This window comes from Cryptomeria japonica, chromosome 6 (genome assembly GCF_030272615.1).
Source record: "Cryptomeria japonica chromosome 6, Sugi_1.0, whole genome shotgun sequence".
Taxonomy (NCBI): domain Eukaryota; kingdom Viridiplantae; phylum Streptophyta; class Pinopsida; order Cupressales; family Cupressaceae; genus Cryptomeria; species Cryptomeria japonica.
In genome coordinates this window covers 18896230-18917357 of record NC_081410.1, presented here as the reverse complement: position 1 = coordinate 18917357, position 21128 = coordinate 18896230, and the positions used below count along the sequence as shown (strand labels likewise).

The window sequence follows — 21128 nt, the reverse complement described above, 5'->3', positions numbered from 1 at the left end:
GATTGTTTTGGTGAGAAATAAGGCAAAGTATAACGTACAAAAGGAATGAATGTGGAGATGCATTAAAAACATGTAATAAACGAAAAGCCAAAGTTTAGAGACTAACGAGGAATAATAAGAAAGGAGGGTCACAACATATGACATATAAGGAAAGTGCCAAAGCAGAAATGTCACAAGGAAAGTACCAAAGCAGAAATGATAAAAAAACAAGGAATTAATGATATGAAGAATACAACCCATTTGAAGCTACTTGTCAAAGTGAACTATTAAGGTTTCTTCACATCATTAAGGTTTCTTCACATCATCCACATGCAAACAAGGAGAAAAAAACAAAACAAAAAACATAGGTTTCTTCACATACGAACAAGGAGTAAAAACGCATAACATTTAAGTCAATTATAGAAGTAGTAAGAGATACACTTAAAGATATCTAACCAATATCATATCATCAAATATCTCTATGACATGAATTGAAAATGAATTGTTGAAATCAATGCCCCCATAGGATTATCCATGAACATAAGTTGTAAGAGACATAGTTAATGATATTTAACTAGCATCATTCCCAATGTTTTTAATATGAATTGAAAATATAATGTCGGAATCAATGCTACCCATGCTACCCATGGTATTATCCATGTTACCATGTATAAAAGTGATATAAAGATGTCAAGTTGATGAATGTTATGAAAAATCCAACTTAGATGTTATATCATGAATTTTTATTTTTTATTTATTCTCTTATATGAAAAGATTCAACGTATGTTGGTGTAGATATTTAAAATTGGCTAATGCATTTTTATGTCAATCATCTTTTCTTCATTTTTCTTCTAAGCACATTAATTAATCTAACATCTCTTTTATTAATTAAATTATTTATTTTCCCTTATATTGAAAGATTCAACGTATATTGGTGTAGATATTTAAAATTGGCTAATGCATTTTTACTTCATCATTCTTTCTTCATTTTTCTTCTAAGCACATTAATTAATCTAACATCTCTTTTATTAATTAATTTTTTTTTAAAAATTATTTAATTCATCCTTTTTCAACCACTATTAATTAAATAATTAATTACTCTTATGATCCACTATAATTAACTAATTTTTAATAGTTTTCACTTTTTCCAAAATTAAATAAATTTCAAATAGTTTATTTAATTTTCTTTATCTCCTTAAATAAATAAAATTAATATTTATTTATTTCCTTTGTACATTAGACCACTCTTTATTTTTTCACCTCATGAATCCATGTAATTGCGAGGCTCTACTTTCTTTCAAAAAAATTCATCCATTGATCTTTTTAATTAATCTCCATTATTGATAAAATGTTAGGTCTAATTAGTAAGAACTTCACTCATTCATTCTCCCCTTAACACTTTTATTATAAAATCTCCTATGGAATCTATCAGGCCAACTAGCACTATCATTATCAAGCAAACAATCATCTATCAAGCATCCATTATCAAGTATTAAGCTACCATCTTATTATTGTGCTATTATGGTTATGCTAAACATCAGAGGGCAATTTACGTCAAACATTAAAGTGTATCAAAGAAACAATGAAGCAATCTAAGGTCTACGTTGTGGTATTATTGCTTATCATTTGATTTCATGCATAGATCTTAGGTTTATTGAGTTTGTGTGAGTGTGAATTTAGACCTTGCATTGCGTTTGAGTGAGCGTGAATTTGGATATTGCATTGCATTGTTTCTACACTATTTAGCTAACATATAAACAACAATTTGTGCTTCTATTGGTTAATGAAAGTTATCTTATTCTACACTTGAGAAGCTTCCAAATAAGCAAAAAAGAGTTTGAGTCATTTGGTCAACACACAACTATGTTCCAATGAAAACCCCACATTCTAAAAATGGAAACATCCTTTGTAAACTTTGGTTGCATCACCATCTTGTTGGAATAACTAGTCAAGCTCTTATATCAATGACATTAAATGCCTTTCGACTCTTGTACATATTGGTGGATTGGAAAGCACGTTGGTGAAAACCCTAAATTTATTGCCTTTGATCCATGGAGATTGTGAGTTGAGAAATTAAATAAATTGTTTGAACCCTCTTGAAAGATCCATGACTATCATTGGATAGATCAACAAATATCATGCAATGACTAGAAGAGAGTCTCTAGCCATGAAGTTAGCTAAATGTTATGACTATCCTTTAAAATATAATTAGATTATTACACACCACTAAGTTCTTACATCACTCCTATGCTTTTTGAAGAATCAACTCCTACTGATTATACATGTCGGGCCTAACTCCTTTGCCAATTGGAAATACATGACAATTGCCTATATGATCTCATGTAATTGTAGGCCCCTAAAATATTTACTTATTGGTCTAAAGGACCAATAGTAATTGGATAAACATGTCACATGCACTATGTTCCTCGTCATTCTTAAGCACTAAAATATGCTCTTGTGACCCCACAATATTTGTCATATGGTATTAAACCATTAGTCATGACTTGACCACCTAAAGTCTTCATGATGGTGTTGCCCACACAACCATTATTCTCGGTGTCTTAAAGAAGACACATGCATAAAAAGTCAAGCCTTGACACCCCTGCAACACTTGAGACAAGCCACGTGGAGCAATTACCATTGGTCCACATGCACTTAGTTCACATCATCATCACCAAGCTAACAAGAAGCTTGTACATTAGCTACAAACATGATAAAAGTGATTGATTGCACACCTAAGACTTGTATTTAGGAACCATACACCTTGTAGGAGACTGAACAACCAATGCATGTGGGGGGAAGATTAAATGGATATTGTACATTGGGTAAATGAGCTTACATGAACAAAATTGATTGATGTAACCTTTCTTTCCAATACAATCATAAATTGACATGTGTACACCAAATCACATTCATTTTAATAAAGTGCCAACCACTTGTTGGACCACTTATATGCTAATGCACATGTATTTTGATAAAGAAAAGTAGTTTGATAAACCTACCCTAATGTTGAAGTACAAAGCCACCATGGAGATGCCTACATAACCAACCACCTCATTACTAGTTGTACCATTATTGCTTATGTGGACACATGCAAATCAATACCTTCATATTGTAACCATCCAAGACCATTGCCTTTAGCCTCCTAATAGGTTCTAGTTTATCATTTAATAGTGAAGGGGCTCACTTAAGTTAAATATCACTTGCGATAAGTAGTCAACAACAAATTAGATATAAAGTGCAAGGGCTTGCAAAGGGCTTAGGCATGTAATAATAAGTTGCCATCAATAACATTGTAGCTCGAGACACATGGGAAATAACAACTTCATAAGGGTACTGAAATATGAAAATGCTATAATCAAAAGCTCAATAAATGACTCAATGAATTCCATGGAGTCAATTTTTTAGATCACTTATAAGCATTATGATTAAAGCAACAAACGTAGAGTCAAAATTTGTAAGGTTTAATATTACAACCAATAGAATCCAAAACTTTAATAGATGTAGGACGTTGAAATCCTTAACGAAAAGTAAACACATTTTTAAAAAAAATCATCTTCTAATAAAAAATTGAATTTAACCTTAATTATATATTTAAATATTTAATTTTAATAAATATTTATAAATTTAAATTTGTCACGATTACACAAAAACTCAAACCATTTTTGGTGAACATTATTACCATTTAAAAAAACTATAATGAAAAACAATTAAATCATTTTCAACTTAAAATCTCCTAAATTATTAATTCAACACCCACTATAAAAAAAAAAACATCCATTAAAATAATGTAAAATAATTTTAGTTGTCACCATCCATGAAGTCACTAGGGAAGTGATCTTATTTAAAAGAAAAAAACACAAAACAAAACACCCCACCATAAAACCACTTCATTTTTATATCCATGAAGTCACTAGGGAAGTGATCTTATTTAAAAGAAAAAAAAACAAAACAAAACACCCCACCATAAAACCACTTCATTTTCTTTAAATTGTGGGGTAGGTTCAAGAGTATCTAATGTTTAAATTTGATGATTGATTTTCTTTGTTAAATAAATTTATCAAGGTAATTATTTATTTATAATTATTATTTATAAATTAAATATATTATAGATAAAATTTATATATAAAATAGTTATGTCAAAAGTGTCTTATACTCACATAATAGATGTAAAAACCTTTGTCAATATAAATTATAGGCATTAAATTTGACATCTTTGTTGGTTGTCATCCTCCCACTTCAACAATTTTTCACTTTTAGTTTATGGATAAATCAACTATTTTCTCAATATAAGAATAAAAATGGATATAAAAATAAAAATTTAATGATATGATAATATAATAAAAATAATGTAGTTATAATAGAATTTTTACTTTTGTTATAATAATTATAATAATTTGGTACTAATTTTTTTTTGCTTTTTAAAATGTTATGAAAATATCAAAATATAATAACAATAATAAATTAAAACATAATAATATAATCAAATCTTAATAATGATTTCATATTAATTACAAAATAATAATATAATAAATTTTTAAAATAAAATAATGAACAAATATGATATAATACCATTCAACGATGTTTATCTATATTCCTCTAAAGATAGATATGCTAGTTTTATATAATTTTCTCTTTCATTTATAAAAATAAAATAGAATAGAACATATTTTTTCAACATCTAAAAAATCAAAGATAATCTATAAACCTGTACACTTCATTATTATAATTATAATTTTTAATCTTATTATACAACCACTAAGAAACTTAAAGATATTTAATTTTCAAAAATCATAATGTTAACTTACATATTTTAAGATTAGATCATTTTAAATCATCAACATTTCAAATGGCACGGGATAATCTCCTTTATAAATAAATAAATAAAAAATTATAATAAACTTTATTAAATTTTAAAATTGTTTTCAATAAAATGTTTATTTTGACAGCCATACAGCCATCAAATTTATGAATTCAGAATTCACAAACTAGTCACGTTGGATTTTGTATTGTCTCTCGTGAACAAAAAGTCGTACACAAAGAAAACGTCGCGAAAGCTCCTCAAACAAAATATATTGTCGACATGGAAGATTGAGGAAACTTGGCTTGTTATCTCTCGCTGGCGAGGAACAGGATCGAACATTGTACCTGCCCGAATGAATCCAACGGGAAAATTAGGATATATACACAAGATACATACTATATAATATATACTATATAATATACGCGAGACGCGTGGTAGCCACGGGACTCTAAACCAGAGAAAATACAAGGGAAGAAGCGGGGTTAAAACGTTTCTGTTTCTGTTTTCTTTTTCCAGCAGAGAGGTTTTTTCTCTGATCAGAATGACGCCGGGGCTGATAAATGCGAATCCGGTAGTGCACGCGAAGAAGGAGAGGTTAGTGAGGATCGACGACAGCACAAACCCTAACGACGCCTTCGATGCCCTCGATATTTATGATATCCTTGATTTATCATTCTTGGTCTATATTCATTGCATTTGTTAGATTTTACTATTTTTGTTTGTGACTGTTGGTGCTTCTTCAATTATGCATTATGGGAGTCGGACTAGGTGAGCTCAAGTCCAAGATTCAAGGCGAGTCTTAATTGGTCGATGCTTTTTAAATTACGTATCAGATTTGAGGCCAAGCAGAAGGATCAAGGTGAGTCCTAATTGGTCCGTGCTTTTTCAAAGTTTGTATCAAAGTGAGGCTAGGTAAACTTAAGGTAAGAGTTCGAGGCAAGTCTTAATTGATAGATGCTTTTTAAAGTATGTTGCAGAGTCAGGCTATGTTAGCTTAAGCTATAGGGTTCAAGCTGAGTCCCAGTTGGGCTTATCAATGTATGTACCTTAGTTAGCCTAGGTGATAGGATAAAGGTTAGAGGTGAAACCCATTAGTAAATGTTTTCCAAAGGATGTATTGGATTTAGGTCAGGTGAGCTCAAGCTGAGGTGAGTCTTAATCGGTCAATGCTTTTTCAAAGCATGTATCAGGTTCAGGCCAGGTGAGCTCAAGTTGAAGGTTCGCGGCGAGTCTTAATTGTTCAATGCTTTTTCAAAGTATGCAAGGGGAGATCAAGCTGAAAGTTCGAGGTGAGTCTTAATTGATCGTTCTTTTTTAAAGTGTTTCAGGTTAGGTGAGCTCTAAGACAAACTTTTGAGGCGAGTCTTAATTGGATGATGTTTTTTTAAAGTATGTAGTAGAGTTTGGCTGGGTGAGTTCAAGATTGAATATGTTTTGGAAGGTCAATTTATGCACCAGTGGTTCTAACTTCTAGGTTAGTATTAATGGGTATTTGAACGCCTTTTGATGTTCAACATGGCATCAAAGTCAAACTAGGTGAGGTGAGGTGAGTTATAATTAGTCAACGCTTTTTCAATGAATGTATTGGACTTCAGCTTGGTGACCTAGCACAAATGTTTTGTGGAAGGTCAATTTATGACCTAGTGTCTTAAATGAGTCTCGATTAGTTCTTGGATGCTTTTCCGGTAGGGTATTGGAGTTAGGTTGGGTGAGCCCAAAGTTAGAATGCCAAGTTGGAATTTGATGAGAAAGGTCAATTCCATTGGGGTTCTAGGCGAGTTTTAATAGCTATTTATTGAAGTTATGGTAGGTGAGCTTGAAGTTGCAATATGATTTGGATTGTCAATTCATACATCAGGGTTCTATGTGAGTCACTTTTGCAATATCATATTAAAGTTAGGATAGATGAGCTCAAGTTGGAATGTATTGGAAGGTTGGAAGTGAGTCTTGATTGGTAGTAATTGGAGTTAGGCAAGGCGAGTTCAGAGTCAGATACGATTTGGATGGTCACTTCACACACTGGAGTTAAAGCAAGTTGTTTTTGTAACATCATAACAAACTTTGAATAGGTGGGTTGAAGTCACAAAGTTCAAGTCAGAATGTAAGTGGAAGGTTTGAGGCGAGTCTTAGTTGATGCTTTTTTTTAATGTTTGTATAAATGTATTGTGGAAGTTCAATATATACACATTAGTGCCCTAGTCGAGTCTTGGTTTGTTGATTCTTTTTCAATGGGTGTCTAGCTAGGCTAGGTGAGATGAAGGAGGAATGTGATTTTGAAGGTCAATTTCATGTTGGGGTTGAAGTTGAGTCTTATTTGATTAGTTGTTTGTTTTTCAATATGGTGTTGAATCCAAGCTAGATGAGCTCAAGCTATAGTGTGGTGTGGAAGGTCAATCTAAGCATAAGGGTGAGTCTTAATTGGTAAGTGATTGGATTTCAATACAGTGTTGGAGTTAGGTTAGGTGAGATGGAGCAAGATAGTGATGTAGAAGGTCAATTCTAGGTGAATCTTAGTTGGCCAATATTATAGATAAGCTATGTGAGTTTAAGTTATGGAATGTTGTGGAAGTTGAATCTAAATACAAGGGTTCTAGGTGAGTCTTGGCTGAAGCTTTTTCAATATGATATGAAACTTAGCGTAGGTGAGCTCTAGCTAGTGTAATTTGTAAGGTTAGTTCAACACGTTTTCAAAATGTTATCGAAGTCGGGCTAGGTGAGCTTAAGCTAGTATGTGGTTTAAAATTTCAATTTACACACTAGGGTTCTAGATGAATCCGAATTGATTGGTGCTTTCAACGTGGGATCTTAGTTTCGCTAGGTAAGCTTGGACTTGGATGTGATGTGGAAGGTCAATTTACATGCCATTTGTTGGCGCTTTTTCAATGTTGTCTTTCGATCAGTTTAGGTGTGTTCAAATTGGAATGTGATCCAGAAGCTAAATTCACACTCTAGGGTTTTGGACAAGTCTTAATCTGTTGAAACTTTTTCAATGTGGCATTTTAGTTAGGTGAGCTCAAGTCAAAACATGCTCTACAAGGCCAATTCACATACTAGGTTTCTAGGTGTGTTTTAATTGGTCAATTCTTTCTCAATATGGTACTAGAATCAAGCTAGGTGAGCTCAAATTAGGATGTGATCTGGAATGGCAACTCACACGCTAGGGTTGTAGGTGAATCTTAATTGATATCCTATTTCAACATGGTATTGCAGTTGGCTCAAGTGAATCAGGGTTGGGTACGTTTTTGTTCAATTTTTGGTTAAAATGAAGTTTTTTTTTGTTGAAATGGGATTTTTAACATTCAATGCCAATTTTTTTAAAGGAGTTTAATCTTATCTTTGAAAACTAGCAGCCTACCAACTCTGTTACTGCTTGGAATTGTAATATTCCACCTTGTAGTTCTAAATTTTGCTGGACTGGATATGTTGTTGTTTGAATGTTAGATAAAAACTTAAAATCAAACTCATGTTGAATGCAAGGTGAAGCTTTCATTTTCGGTGTTTTTGTAGTAGTAGCCTGCCTATAATTTATTATTTTCCATCAAGAAGGTTTAATTTCTGTTAGATTGAAGAACTAAATCCTTTCAAAGTTGATTTAAGATTAATTTTTTCTGTATTCAAGGTTTTGCTCTTCAGTTTACAGTAGTTTGTATCTATTTAATCTTTTTTTCTTTTTGATATATTAGTAGTTCCATTGCTTTAGGTCTTTCAGTTTTCCTTCTTCAATTTTTTTTTCCATAAACAATGGGCTAGGCCACTGATCATCTTTAATACTGTGAGGGGTAAGCTTGGGCCCTATTTTCATGATCTATAAAGCTAAGCTGGGGTCACCTTCAAAGGTATTCCTTCATACTATAACCCTGGCACAAGTTCATTAGAGGTATGTGTTGCTGTCCTGGAGTGAATGGATTAATAGCCTGGGCTTCATTCTTAAGAATGCCCCCTATTATCACCAAACTATCACTTCTTGGACTTCCTTAATGTTTTAACTGCGCCTAGCTGGCTACAATTTTTTGATGAATTTGGTCAAGATCAACTTTTGTTGAAAGTCAAGTTTTAGTGTTCAGTTCGAAGTGTTTTTTTGTAGGGCGATGATGTCAATTTTTGAAAATAGCTGCAGAGTTACAATTTAAGCTTTTATTCTCTAGTTTTGACAAATCTTATTGTTGGATTTGTGTTAGAGACAGCTGATGTTTGGCTGGATAGTCAAGGAGAAACCTCTGTCATTTTTCATCTGTTAAAGTATGGTAGTTGTATTTGTGTTGTATTGGTGATATTTGGTTGAGTTTTTACAAGGTTAAAAATCTACCTTCTTGGTGTGGATTTGTTTCTTAACTCCAATAGCAAATTCAGTGAGAGACATCAGGGATCCAGAGCACCCTTACTCACTGGAGCAGTTAAGTGTTCTATCTGAAGAATCCGTAACAGTGGATGAAAAACTTGGGCGCATATTGTGAGTAATCAACTTTATCATTTTTTTTTACCAGATGTAGTGTGTTAGTTTGCAAATGTTTCAAACAAATTCAAACATTATATTTGCAAATTAGTAAAAAATTATCAAACTTAGTAGCATTGATTTTATATTAAATCAAAATGTACATAAGATTGGTCAAAATTTACACGTGTTTTAAATTTCTATATCTTTAGTAAGAAGATTTAGCATATAATACATATATTATGCTAATATTAGTGGCATTTCTGTAGTGTATCATCATGTTAGATATTCTTTTTGTGATTCAGTTTTGTAATTTCAAGTCAATCTACATTGATCCATATTTCACGAGTAATGTTTCACAAGAACCTGTCTATCATAGCATGAAGGATCCACTTGGCATTCATTGGATGAGGTGATGCTCACAAGAGTGAAGTACTAGTACTCGTCGTATTAAAATGAATGAGTTAGAGAGCTACACAATGGATTGTTCATAACTTTGTATGCCACAATACTTGCTGAAGGTTTTACAAATTGGGTAACAGCTGGAGTTGGCTTAAATGGAAACTCCATTTTTAGCACAATTGTGCTAGATTAGCACTAGGATGGGAAGTTTTAGTGTTTCATTCTTGTGAGCATCACCTTGATGCAACGATTGCTATATGGATCATTCTTGCTTCTGAGAGATGAGTTCTTGGGAATCCCTACTGATGAAATATGTGTCAATATAGATTGACTTGAAACTACACAGCTAAATCTCGAAAGATCATCTGATAGATTAAGTGAGAGTTCCATAGGGGCCCTCTCCTTAAAGTGAAAACGATATACATTAGGTCGGTTTAACTGGTAAGACTTAGCAAAAGCGGGAGGCTAGAAAATCCAAGCAAGCCTACTTGAGGAATGACAACTAAATACAAAACAGCTACCACACAGTCCAAGCAAACAAACCATAACTCACAAAGACCTTGGGGCAGTATCTTCCTTGGTGGAAACTAAAATACTTGGTTATTCTTTCAATCTCCTAACAGCCCTTGACATGCTACTCTTTGTAACTGCAGGGAGGTGTTATGCATGACATATCTCCAAACACCCCTCCCTGATGATAACTTCCGGATTTGCCATACAAAATGTCAAATCCCAAAATGCCAAGGTCTACTTGTTTCTTGACCAAGGCCTCTGTAAAAACCATAAGCGGCTCCAAATCTGCTGACTGATGAGAACCTGCAGCAGCACCAACTTCATAATCTTCTTCCGTTGCTATTCCCGAGCATGATCAGATCATCATTAGGGGTTAATCGACTCAATTTTCACTTCTGGACAGCCTTTTCTGGAACTATTTCTTCTAATTTATTCACAAAATCATTAGTGATCAAGCCATGGGTACGCAGCATTGCTGAATTGGATAGTCCATCTGTGCCGAGAATTTCTTTAATCAGGTGCAGGGTTGAAATGTTAAGTAGTGTTCCAAATGTGGCAGTTAGACACTGCTCCTACATATGGAACATTCTGCCTGTAACCTTCCTTCATCACAGATTGATCTCTCCCTCTGAACTGGCGACACCTGCACAGAGAACATCTACGCAAACAATTGAATTTGGCATCCGCTTGGAGACTTCAGGGCAAGATAAAAGGGTTGGCACATGAGCCAAGAATAGCTACATTCCCAGTCACTATTGCAAAAGAGTAGGATATAATTTCCATACAATGAGGTGCTGCCACATACTCATCAACAATAAAACATGGTTATGCTCTAATCACATTGGAGTGATTTGAAGTTTGGAATGATTAAATCATTCTCTAAGGATGCATCTTTTTCTAACAACAGGACCAAGTCCCTCTCTTCAGGAAGGATACTGATCTTTGACAAGAAGGGGAGTTGTACCACTCCATTATTTTCCAGCATATCCACAACAGCATTGCCTTGAATGAAACTCAATATATGTAAATTTCACTTCGAGAAGAAGAGCTTCTTCAATAATGCTCTTTGATTTCCAGGTGAATTATTTTTCAGGCCATTAATAATAAATAAGGAATATCCTTCAACCTCAAGATGCTTGAAACCGGAAGCAACCATCAATTTGGTCCCATTCACCATTGCCAATGCTTGGGCATTATTTTTTGTTTTTCAGCCAAGAAAGACCAAGGCACTTTGAAAAAACTGCCATCCACTACTCTAAAAACAATTCTTGTGTCTGTGGGGCCTGGATTGTTTGTGGCAGCATCATCAAAATTCATCTTAACATTCTCAAATTTTGGAGGAATTCAATGCACCTTTTTATATTGAGTTTTTTCTTGATTAACCCATTAATGTGGGTATCTTATATTATCATTTCTCACTCAGACATTTATGTGGGTATCTTATATTATCATTTCTCACTAAGACATTTATGTGGCAGCATCATCAAAATTCATCTTAACATTCTCAGATTTTGGAGGAATTCAATGCACCTTTTTATATTGAGTTTTTTCTCGATCAACCCATTAATGTGGGTATCTTATATTATCATTTCTCACTCAGACATTTATTTGTTAAAATTAAAGTTGGAAATATTGTCAAATAGATTCTGAAACTGTTGTATGCCTGTAAGCACTCTTTCTATCTGTTCAAATTTTTCTTATAAAAGCCAATTATAATTTAATCAAAGAGGGACTTTCAAAGTGTGTGTTGATTTCTTTGGTTTGCCATCATTGGAAAAGAGTTTGTCAGGAATTGTGTCTTAAAACTAAATGTCCTGATTGTGTAAATTTTCTAAATTCTTAAATTTACCTCTCAATCTTCAAAAGATCAATTTGTGCCAGGAGCCTTTCTTACCATACCCAATCTTGGGTGAGGTTAGAGGCTTTATTTTACTACAGGATAAAGCTTGCACCACATTCTTAAGATGTTAAACCTAAATCACATTGTAAAGTGTGCATCCCATCTTCATTATGTCACAACTTTACCACATTTCTACTTCGTTATGAGCCACTCTATTACATGAATGCTAATTTTATTTTAATTATAATATAGGTAATTCTTTTATAAACGCCTCCCAAAATACAGCAGAATACATATACATGTTTAAGAGATCCAACAAAAAGGTTTGAGAGACATATAAGACTTACCTTTTAGACCAGACAGTGAGCATTCTAGAACTAGATAGAAGCTAATGTTTTTAAATAGAAATAATTAATAATATATATATTATTGGTGTATCTCTAGATTGACCACAATTTGAAAATTGAGCATCAATATATACAACAAGATTTTCTAAAGAATTGCCATTGTGCAAGAGACCAAATCTGCATTGAATTAAGTGCATGGTTACCACATTTCTCTCAAAACTGTTGAGAACATATCTAACAGTCATGAGTACATTTGAGAAACTGATATTCCTCCCAATGCAAAATCACCCATCAAATAGAGGCATTTTTATTTCTCAAACAAAGTATATTAGAGAGATGTTGAAAACATTTAGAATGGATGATTGCAATCTTGTGTGCACTCCAATGGTGACAATATGCGAGTTAAGTAAAAATGACGAGTCTCTAGATACTAATCAAACTTTGTGTAAGTCTATGATCCGAACCATATAGAAATATTTAATTGAAGCAGTCTTATCTTTCCAAAGTTCATATGGAGTTTTATTGTACCTTGCTCTAATCAGCTCCTATTCTGAATGTAAACTACAGGGTGGACCACCTCTCTCCAAAAGGATTCATTCACATTAGACTCATTCATCATACTACGAGCCATTTCTTGGAATGATCTGTTCTTCCTCTCAACAACACCATTTTGTTGTGGTGTACTTGCAGCTGAGTATTGTCTTTTTATACCATGTTTTTTGCAGAAATTTACAAACTCATTTGATGTGAACTCTCCTCCATTGTCTGAATGTAAGCATTTAATTTTCAGACCCTTCTCATTTTCCACTAAGGCTTTAAATGCCTTAAACAACTCAAGTGCTTCTGATTTTTCCTTCAAAAATGTAACCCGTCATTCTTGAAAAATCAGCAATCAAAAGCATAAAATACTTCTCACCTTGCATACTTCTAGTTCTCGTAGGCCCACATAAATTAGTATGAATCAACTCAAGTGGCTTTGTGCTAGAATACTCTTTTGATTTGAAACTCTTCCTTGTTTGCTTTCCTAGTTGACATTCTCTGCAAACAATATCTGAAGGTTTGGTGAGCTTTGGAATGTCTTTAACAACTTCCTTTCTGCTGATCTGGACAAGATTATTGAAGTTCATGTGTCTTATCCTCCTATGCCATAGACTTTCATCCACCTAACTCAAACAACAATTTTCACTTTTGATATCATCAAGAATGTTCAGATTGTTAGTAGCCCTACTTGCATCAGCAATATGTTTACCACCTTTACTAATTTCACAATAATCTGAAAAACTTAACCGTGTCCTTGATCACACAATTGAATCACACTTAATAGATTGTGTTTCAGACTTTCTACATTTTAAACATTCTCAACTTTGGTCTCACCATCATCCAAAACAAGTGTACCTTTACCTTTGATTTTTGCCCAAGTATTACCACCAAATCTTACCTTACCTCCATTAGTGCTTTTGAGCGTGAGAAACTTGCTCGTCTCCAGTCATATGTGTAGAACAATTATTGTCAATATACCATATGTCTTTTTCATTCTGTACAAGAAAGGCTGTTTGTACAATTAAGGATCCTACTAAAACTTTTATCTTCTTCCTCCAAACCTTAGTAACCTCCTTTGCTTTGTCCTCTTTTTCAACCTTCTAGTTTTGCTTAGAGAAATCTCCCATACCACTTTCACAAAACTTTTGCAGCGTGACCAAAGTTATTGCATTTATAACATATAACATTGTAATTCCTTGGACGAGCAAAAGAGTTCCTACTCATAAATCTGAAATCATTTCTTGCAAACACTCTACAGTTGATTGCCTTATGTCGAAAATAATTGCAAGAGAAACAATAGCTATAAAAGAAAGAATTGTTAAACCTGGTCATAAGTGCTTGTCTTGAGATAGGAGGCCTTTTGAAAGCATTATTTCTGACTTTTTATGGTGAATCCTTTGTGCTGTCCATGTTGGTTTTGTGCTTTTCTTCTTTTGTAGACTTAGAACTTGACCTTCTTCAGGACCAACTCCACCTTTATTAGTAGACGATTTTTGTGAGCCAATGGCTTTATCCATTGACATGGAACTTTAATGATCTATCTTCTCATGATTCAGACGTGTCAAAGATTTATATAACTTTCTAAGTGAAACAATTTCAGCTTCAAGTCTCTCACAGTTTTCTTCCTTGAGCTTTAAGTTGATTTCTGATTTCTTCTTCTATTTGCTTTGCTTCTTCAACTTGAACCTTCAAATCAACTATCAATTTTCCTGCTTCTTCAAGAGCTAGAGATGTCTTGGTTTTTGTCTAACTCTCTTCTTGTAGCAGCAATTTCAAGTTCTGATTTTTCTTTCTAAGTGTTTTGATTTCACTTAGTGCACTTATTAACTCTTCTTCAAAATCCACTTCTCCTTCTCCTTCATCAAAATGATCTTCATCTTCTTGATTTTCACTGTGTACTTCTTCTATGGCTATGAACGATATTTTTTCACTTACATACTCTCCATCACTAACATTGGATGATCAACTTTTTTCTTTTGAATAGAGACTCTTTTTGAGTTTCTATGAATTCTTCTTTTTTCCCTTATACTTCTTGTTGAATTTAGGCTTTTCATAGTTGCTATCCTCACTTTTTACACATGGACATTTAGCTGCAAAATGCCCTACCTTGCCACAATTAAAGCATTTGAAAGGCAACTTGCCTTGATATTTATCAAACCCTTTCTTCAACTTCCTCATGAAATGTGCCTCTTCAGAAACAAATTCTTCATTAGAGCTTTTATTTGATACACACTTCTTGTCTTTTTCTTTCTTTGAAGCTTTGAAGGCTGCCTCCCTTTTGGATGAAGAATTAGAGTTTGTTCTCACCTCATATAGGCTGTTAGAATGCCATGAAGCTCATCAATAGTTAACTTGTCAAGTTCCTTTATCATCTCTTCAATCGCTGAAACATTTGCATCAAATTGCAAAGGAAGAGACCTTAAAATTTATACAACAAAAAAGATCGAGAGACATATAAGACTTACCCTCTAGACCAGACTGTGAGCATTCTAGAATTGGATAGAAGCTAATGCTTTCAAATAGAAATAATTAATAATATAGATATTATAGGCGTATATATATAAGAGACCAAAATCTGCATTGAATTAAGTGCATGGTTACCACATTTCTCTCAAAACTGTTGAGAACATATTTAACAGTTATGAGTACATTTGACATACTGATATTCCTTCCAGTGCAAAATCACCCATCCGAACCATATGGACAATTAAATAACATTAATAATTAACTTGAGAGGTAGCCAAAAAGATGGCATTATAGGTTTTCAACTGTAAATTTTTAGCCAATAATCCTGTAGGAGGGGACAGGATGGTACTCAGAGTTTGAGCAAATCTAAGCTCACTGTATTCCAACACACAATTTTAGCCGTAGAGAAAGTTAAGTTAAATGTTGCTAGTTTTGTTTTGGGAATAAACTTCTTAGTTGATTCTGATACATCTATTATGAAGTAGAATAGACTTACTCTTTATTGGTCAAAGAATTGGATAGTGATCTTCCATATTTCCTGAGTTTCTCTTAATTCTGGTTTCTATAGTCTCAGGAAGAATACTCTCAACAAAATGACCCAAATGGTCTCCTTTAGATCCTTCTTTATCCAGAAGCCTAGTTTAATGGAGTCAAGGAACTACTTGCAGATTGCAAGGTTTTGAATTCTCTGCCTAAAATTCTGTCTGTAATCATTTTCCAGGGTGGCTGCCAACAAATATTTACCAACAGAAGATCCATCCAAAGTTGGACCATTCAATATTTAATAATATGCCTGAAAGATGTCTTAGTCCTGCAAAAGGTTTTGTGGTCTTATAAATTTACATTTTGCATCAGACTGCAGCTACATTATTTCCTTTCTTTTATTACAGGTCAGTTGCACTTTTCTACTAGGAAGGATTCTTTTGATCTCAATTTCAATTTTCTTTTAGAGGGCTGACATGTGATTATAATCTTTGAAATTAAAAGATGATTCAGCTATTTTACCAGTAGGAGAGAAACTCAAAAAACCCAAAAGAGCATGAGCATGATAAATGAAAACAAAAGCACATATAGAAGCAGATTATCTAACCCTCGAAGAAGTTGTTTAGGAATGAAATGCAATAGTAGAGAGATTGAGATTAAAACAGCTCTCAGGCAGTGAAACATAAACGAGAATATGAGGGCCTCACGATAGATGGAGATTTGTTTAGATTCATTAAAGTGATTGACAAGGATTCATGTCCATTAAATAAATTTGTAACGTAGGGTTTGAAAGTGTCTTGAATAAAATATACGATGTTACATATAAATCAGTATTTCCCACACAATATTATCTCAAGTTTCAGCAAGGAATGACAATGAAGAGATAGAATAGTAGAATTAGAATGAAGAGGGAATTAAAAATGTGCATAGCTTGTTGAGGATGAAAAGCACACAAAAAATACTGAGAGGAGGTGGGGGGGAGTGAATCAGTATCTTAAAGTTTTAAATGCATGAAACCACATTAAACATAGAAAGAGCAAACATCAAGATGCAAACACCAAATTTCACATGGAAAACCCTTTCGAGTAACAAACCAGGGCACATCAATAGCTTTCATTAACAAAATGGGCACCAACCTAGATTACACAAGTGAGCACCAACCCTCCTAGAAGCACCAACTCCGTCTAGCTGAAGCACCAACATAAATGCACTGAAACTTATTAACACTTTATTGAGTAGTTCAATCACCATTCACATCTCACTTAAATAATTCTTGACTTATGTGCTTGTCTCCATAAACTCAATGTAGAGAAAAATGATACAACATCTTTTTCATCTCCTGCAAATCATTCCACATCACAAAATAGAGTAGTATACCCAATAAAACTACACCATTCTCTCTTGTATGATAATGTCTTGAACACGGAATCACACATGCTAGTCAACACACGTCTTGCTCACTTAACTTAAAAAATACGATAGATGAGTCACCGTAACTTCATAAAATATTTTTTAGAGATTTCACACAAAAAGAAAAATATTCACGATATTCCAATAACCACATCACATTAGCATTACCAACAAAAACAAAAACTTCAATCGATTTTTTTAACACGCATTTTTTTTTCGATTGCACAATCCTGGAAAGTCACCCCCAATAATATCTTCTGCCCAAATATTTTTCCCAACAAAAACTCTGAAATGTGATGCGATCAAAAACGTTTTTCATCAACGAATACCATATCTTGAAAAAGGTCTCACCAAAAATAACAAGCCAATAACAGAATCACACGTTATTATGAGGATTCGGTTACTACTGAGAGGGGGGGGGGTGAATCAATAGTAAAACAATTCTGCAATACTTCAAAAACCTTTACCGGTAACTACTCAAACAATCTTCTTAAGCAGATTTACCAAACCATTCACTCAAGTGTTCATCATTATGCAAACATAGCAAAGATATCAAATGCACAAATAAACAATGCATCCATCACATGAACACAGAGATTTTTCACGTGGAAACCCAGCTGGGAAAAACCATGGTGGGAATTATCACCCACAAAATGTTTGCACTCTTTTGGAATGCGCCCGGTTAAAGGCCTAGCCTGATTAAGAGCTTACAATATGCCCGGTTAAGAGCAGACCCTGTTAGGAGTCACCCGGTTAAGGGATTTTGCCTCAACCCTGCTAGGAGCTCTACCCTGTTAGGAGTAATCTTGTTAGAGGATTTGAACCCGGTGAAGGGATTTACAATGTAAGACCTGTTAGGATCTACGCGTTTAAGGGATTTCAAGGTGCTGTAACTGTTAGTGAACAACAGGGCAAATGATTTGATTACAACACTTCCTTGCTTGCTAGTACAGATCCTTTTCAGCACAACTCTGCTACACACATGCAGACACTTCAATTTGGTTCGGCAACACCTTCTCAAATCATCGACACAAAATCTCTTTTCCAACTAGCCCTAAATACACTTTTCAGTTAGGTCGGCTACATAACCCTAACTACATTCAAAATACAATGAGTTTACATTTAGCGTGACAAAACAATCTGCCAAAATACATTACAGATCATGACAACAAATCTCTAGACAATTTCCACCGTTGAATGATCACCGCACATGAATTTGATAAGCAATCAAACCCTTGTCTACTAAGCACTTTGCTGTTTCCCAAGAAATCCGATCCTTGTAGCGCTCAAATACAATCTTATCATTACACACGGATTCTGACACGTCATCACTAAGTTATGATCATGATAAGATCCACCACCAAACCTTAAATCATTACCGGTTAAAGATCCGTTACCGGTATACATTCTTCTTCACATAGTTCACAACAGTCAATCATGATTCATAACTCACTCAATACTCCGAATTTGCTGATGCGGTTTGGAACATAGGTGCATGTTCCTGTCTTCAACACTTGTGTAAAAACGCAACGTCTAACTTCTACAATTGTTCGTACCAATCTCTTGATCATCGCTCTGTTCCTGTTTACCTTGCTGTCAACCGGTTCCACTACCGGTTAGGCTATATCGGTAGGTCTAGATGACTTAGATGACTAAGCAAACATGGTTGCCATCAATGACCACAAAAATAAAGTCATCAAACAACTTACAACTATATCATCATCATCTAGCCAACGATCTCCATCAACTTTGCTGGTCATCTTCATCTCATCAACATCTCCATATGCCAACAATCTCCCCATTATTATCTTCATCAATTATGTCAACAATCTCCCCCTTTGGCATTGATTGCAACACCAAAATAGCATGCAAAACTGAAACTCTAACTGTTATGACCGCTGTACTTATTCTTTCCTCTATCAGTTCTTCTCTTTCTGTTCTTCAATGTTCTTTTCCTCCTTTATCTTCTTCTCCGCCTTTGACAACAATGCCAAAGGTGCAAAGTGTCAAATTCACCTTCTGCTGCTAGTGTTTTCTTCATCTCTGCTGCTCCCCCTGAGGAGTAGCCCTTATTTCATCAATCCACAGTGAAAGATCTTCAATTAGTCCACTGGATTGATGCTGCAATAGCATCTTAGTTGACCCGTAGGGGTATAACCCCTAGCTTGCCTTTGAGATATTCAAACGTTGCTTTATGCAATGGCTTAGTGAAGATGTCAGCCAATTGCTCCTTGCTTGACACATGATCCATCCTGACTTGCTTTTCTTGTACTCTTTCTCTCAGAAAATGATACTTCAGTTCAATATGCTTTGTTCTAGCATGCAATGCAGGATTTTTTGAAATGCTTATTGCACTTGTATTATCACAATATATGACCACCGGTTCTGTCATAGTCTCCTTGAATCATTCTAATACATGTCTCATCCATATTGCTTGAGTACAGTTCATAGATGGAGCCACATACTTTGCTTCTGTTGTAGACTGAGAAAAACAACTTTGTTTCTTACTAGTCCAGGATACCAGTCTTCTTCCTAGAAAGAATGCACCATCGGTTGTGCTATTCTGGTCATCTATATTACCTGCCCAATCAGCATCTGTGAACACCTTCAAAGAGAAGTTTCCTTTGTATGGATACCATAATTCATAATCAATAGTTCCTCTAAGATACTTGAAAATTCACTTCTCTGCCACCATATGAGTCTCTTTAGGACTTTTCTGAAATCCAGCCACTATACCAACTGCATGAGCAATGTCCGATCTGCTATGAACAACATAGTGTAGTTTACCAATCATTGATCTATACTCGGTTTCATTCATTGGATCTGAATCATCTTCCTTGGATAGTCTACAACCAGTAACCATAGGGGTTCCAACTGGTTTACAATCTTCCATTCCAAAGGTTTTCAATACCTCCTTCACATATTTGGACTCGCTGATAAAGATTCCTCCTTTCATTTGTTGGACTTGCAAACCAATGAAAAATTTGATTTCACCTATCAAAGACATTTCAAATTCCTTTTTCATTTCTTCTGCAAAATACAAACTCATGTCATCATCTCCTCCAAATATGATATCATCTACAAGCACTTCTGCAATGAATAACTTGTCTCCTTCTGTCTTCAAGTAAATGTTGTTGTCCTCACTGGTTCTTTGAAATCCAATCTTTATTAGGTGTGAATGGAGTCTTTCATACCATGCCCTTGGAGCTTGCTTTAATCCATATAAAGCCTTATGAAGTTTGCACACCATGTCCTTGTCTTCAGTCAATGCAAACCCATCTGGTTGTTCAATGTAAACCTCTTTTTCTAGAATTCCATTAAAAAATGCAGACTTTACATCCATTTGGTATACCTTGAATCCTTTGAATGCTGCAAATGCAAGTAGCATTTTTACTCCTTCAAGTCTAGCAATCGGTGCAAAGATTTCTCCATAATCCTCACCTTCTTGTGCATATCCTTTGCAAACTAGTCCAACCTTGTTCCTAATCATTTCATTATCTTCATTCAATTTGTTTCTAAACACCCACTTAGTACCAATCGCATTTTTATCAACTGGTCTGGGGACAAGTGACCAAGTGTTCTTCTCTATTTGATCAAACTCTTCATTCATAGCCTTTATCCAATCATCATCCTTGAGAGCTTCCCTCACTGCCTTAGGTTCAACTGTGGAAATCAGACAAACACTTTCTTTGATCTTTCTTCTTGTTTGTACTCCAACATTCCTGTCTCCAATTATCTGATCTGCAGAGTGATTCAACTTTACATATCTAGGTATAACTGGTTCCGATGTAGAAGTTTCTTCTTGTTCTTCTTCTTCATCTTCATCCGGTTGGGCAGTATCCTCCACACTGTTATGCTTTGCATCATTTTGAACTTCCGGTTCAATGATCATTATCTTCTATTTTTCTACTG

General features: G+C 34.4%; 1 protein-coding gene across 1 annotated transcript in view; it reads left to right on the top strand.

Moving 5' to 3' along the window:
- The first annotated feature begins 5034 nt into the window (after positions 1-5034).
- Positions 5035-21128, top strand: part of LOC131048031 (protein AE7-like 1) — an 85284-nt gene continuing 69190 nt past the window's right edge. Inside the window, exons 1-2 of the mRNA XM_059207098.1 lie at positions 5035-5441; positions 9130-9233. Of these exons, the coding sequence (XP_059063081.1) occupies positions 5325-5441; positions 9130-9233 (221 nt within the window). The 5' untranslated portion in view covers positions 5035-5324. The remainder of the gene's footprint in view (positions 5442-9129; positions 9234-21128) is intronic.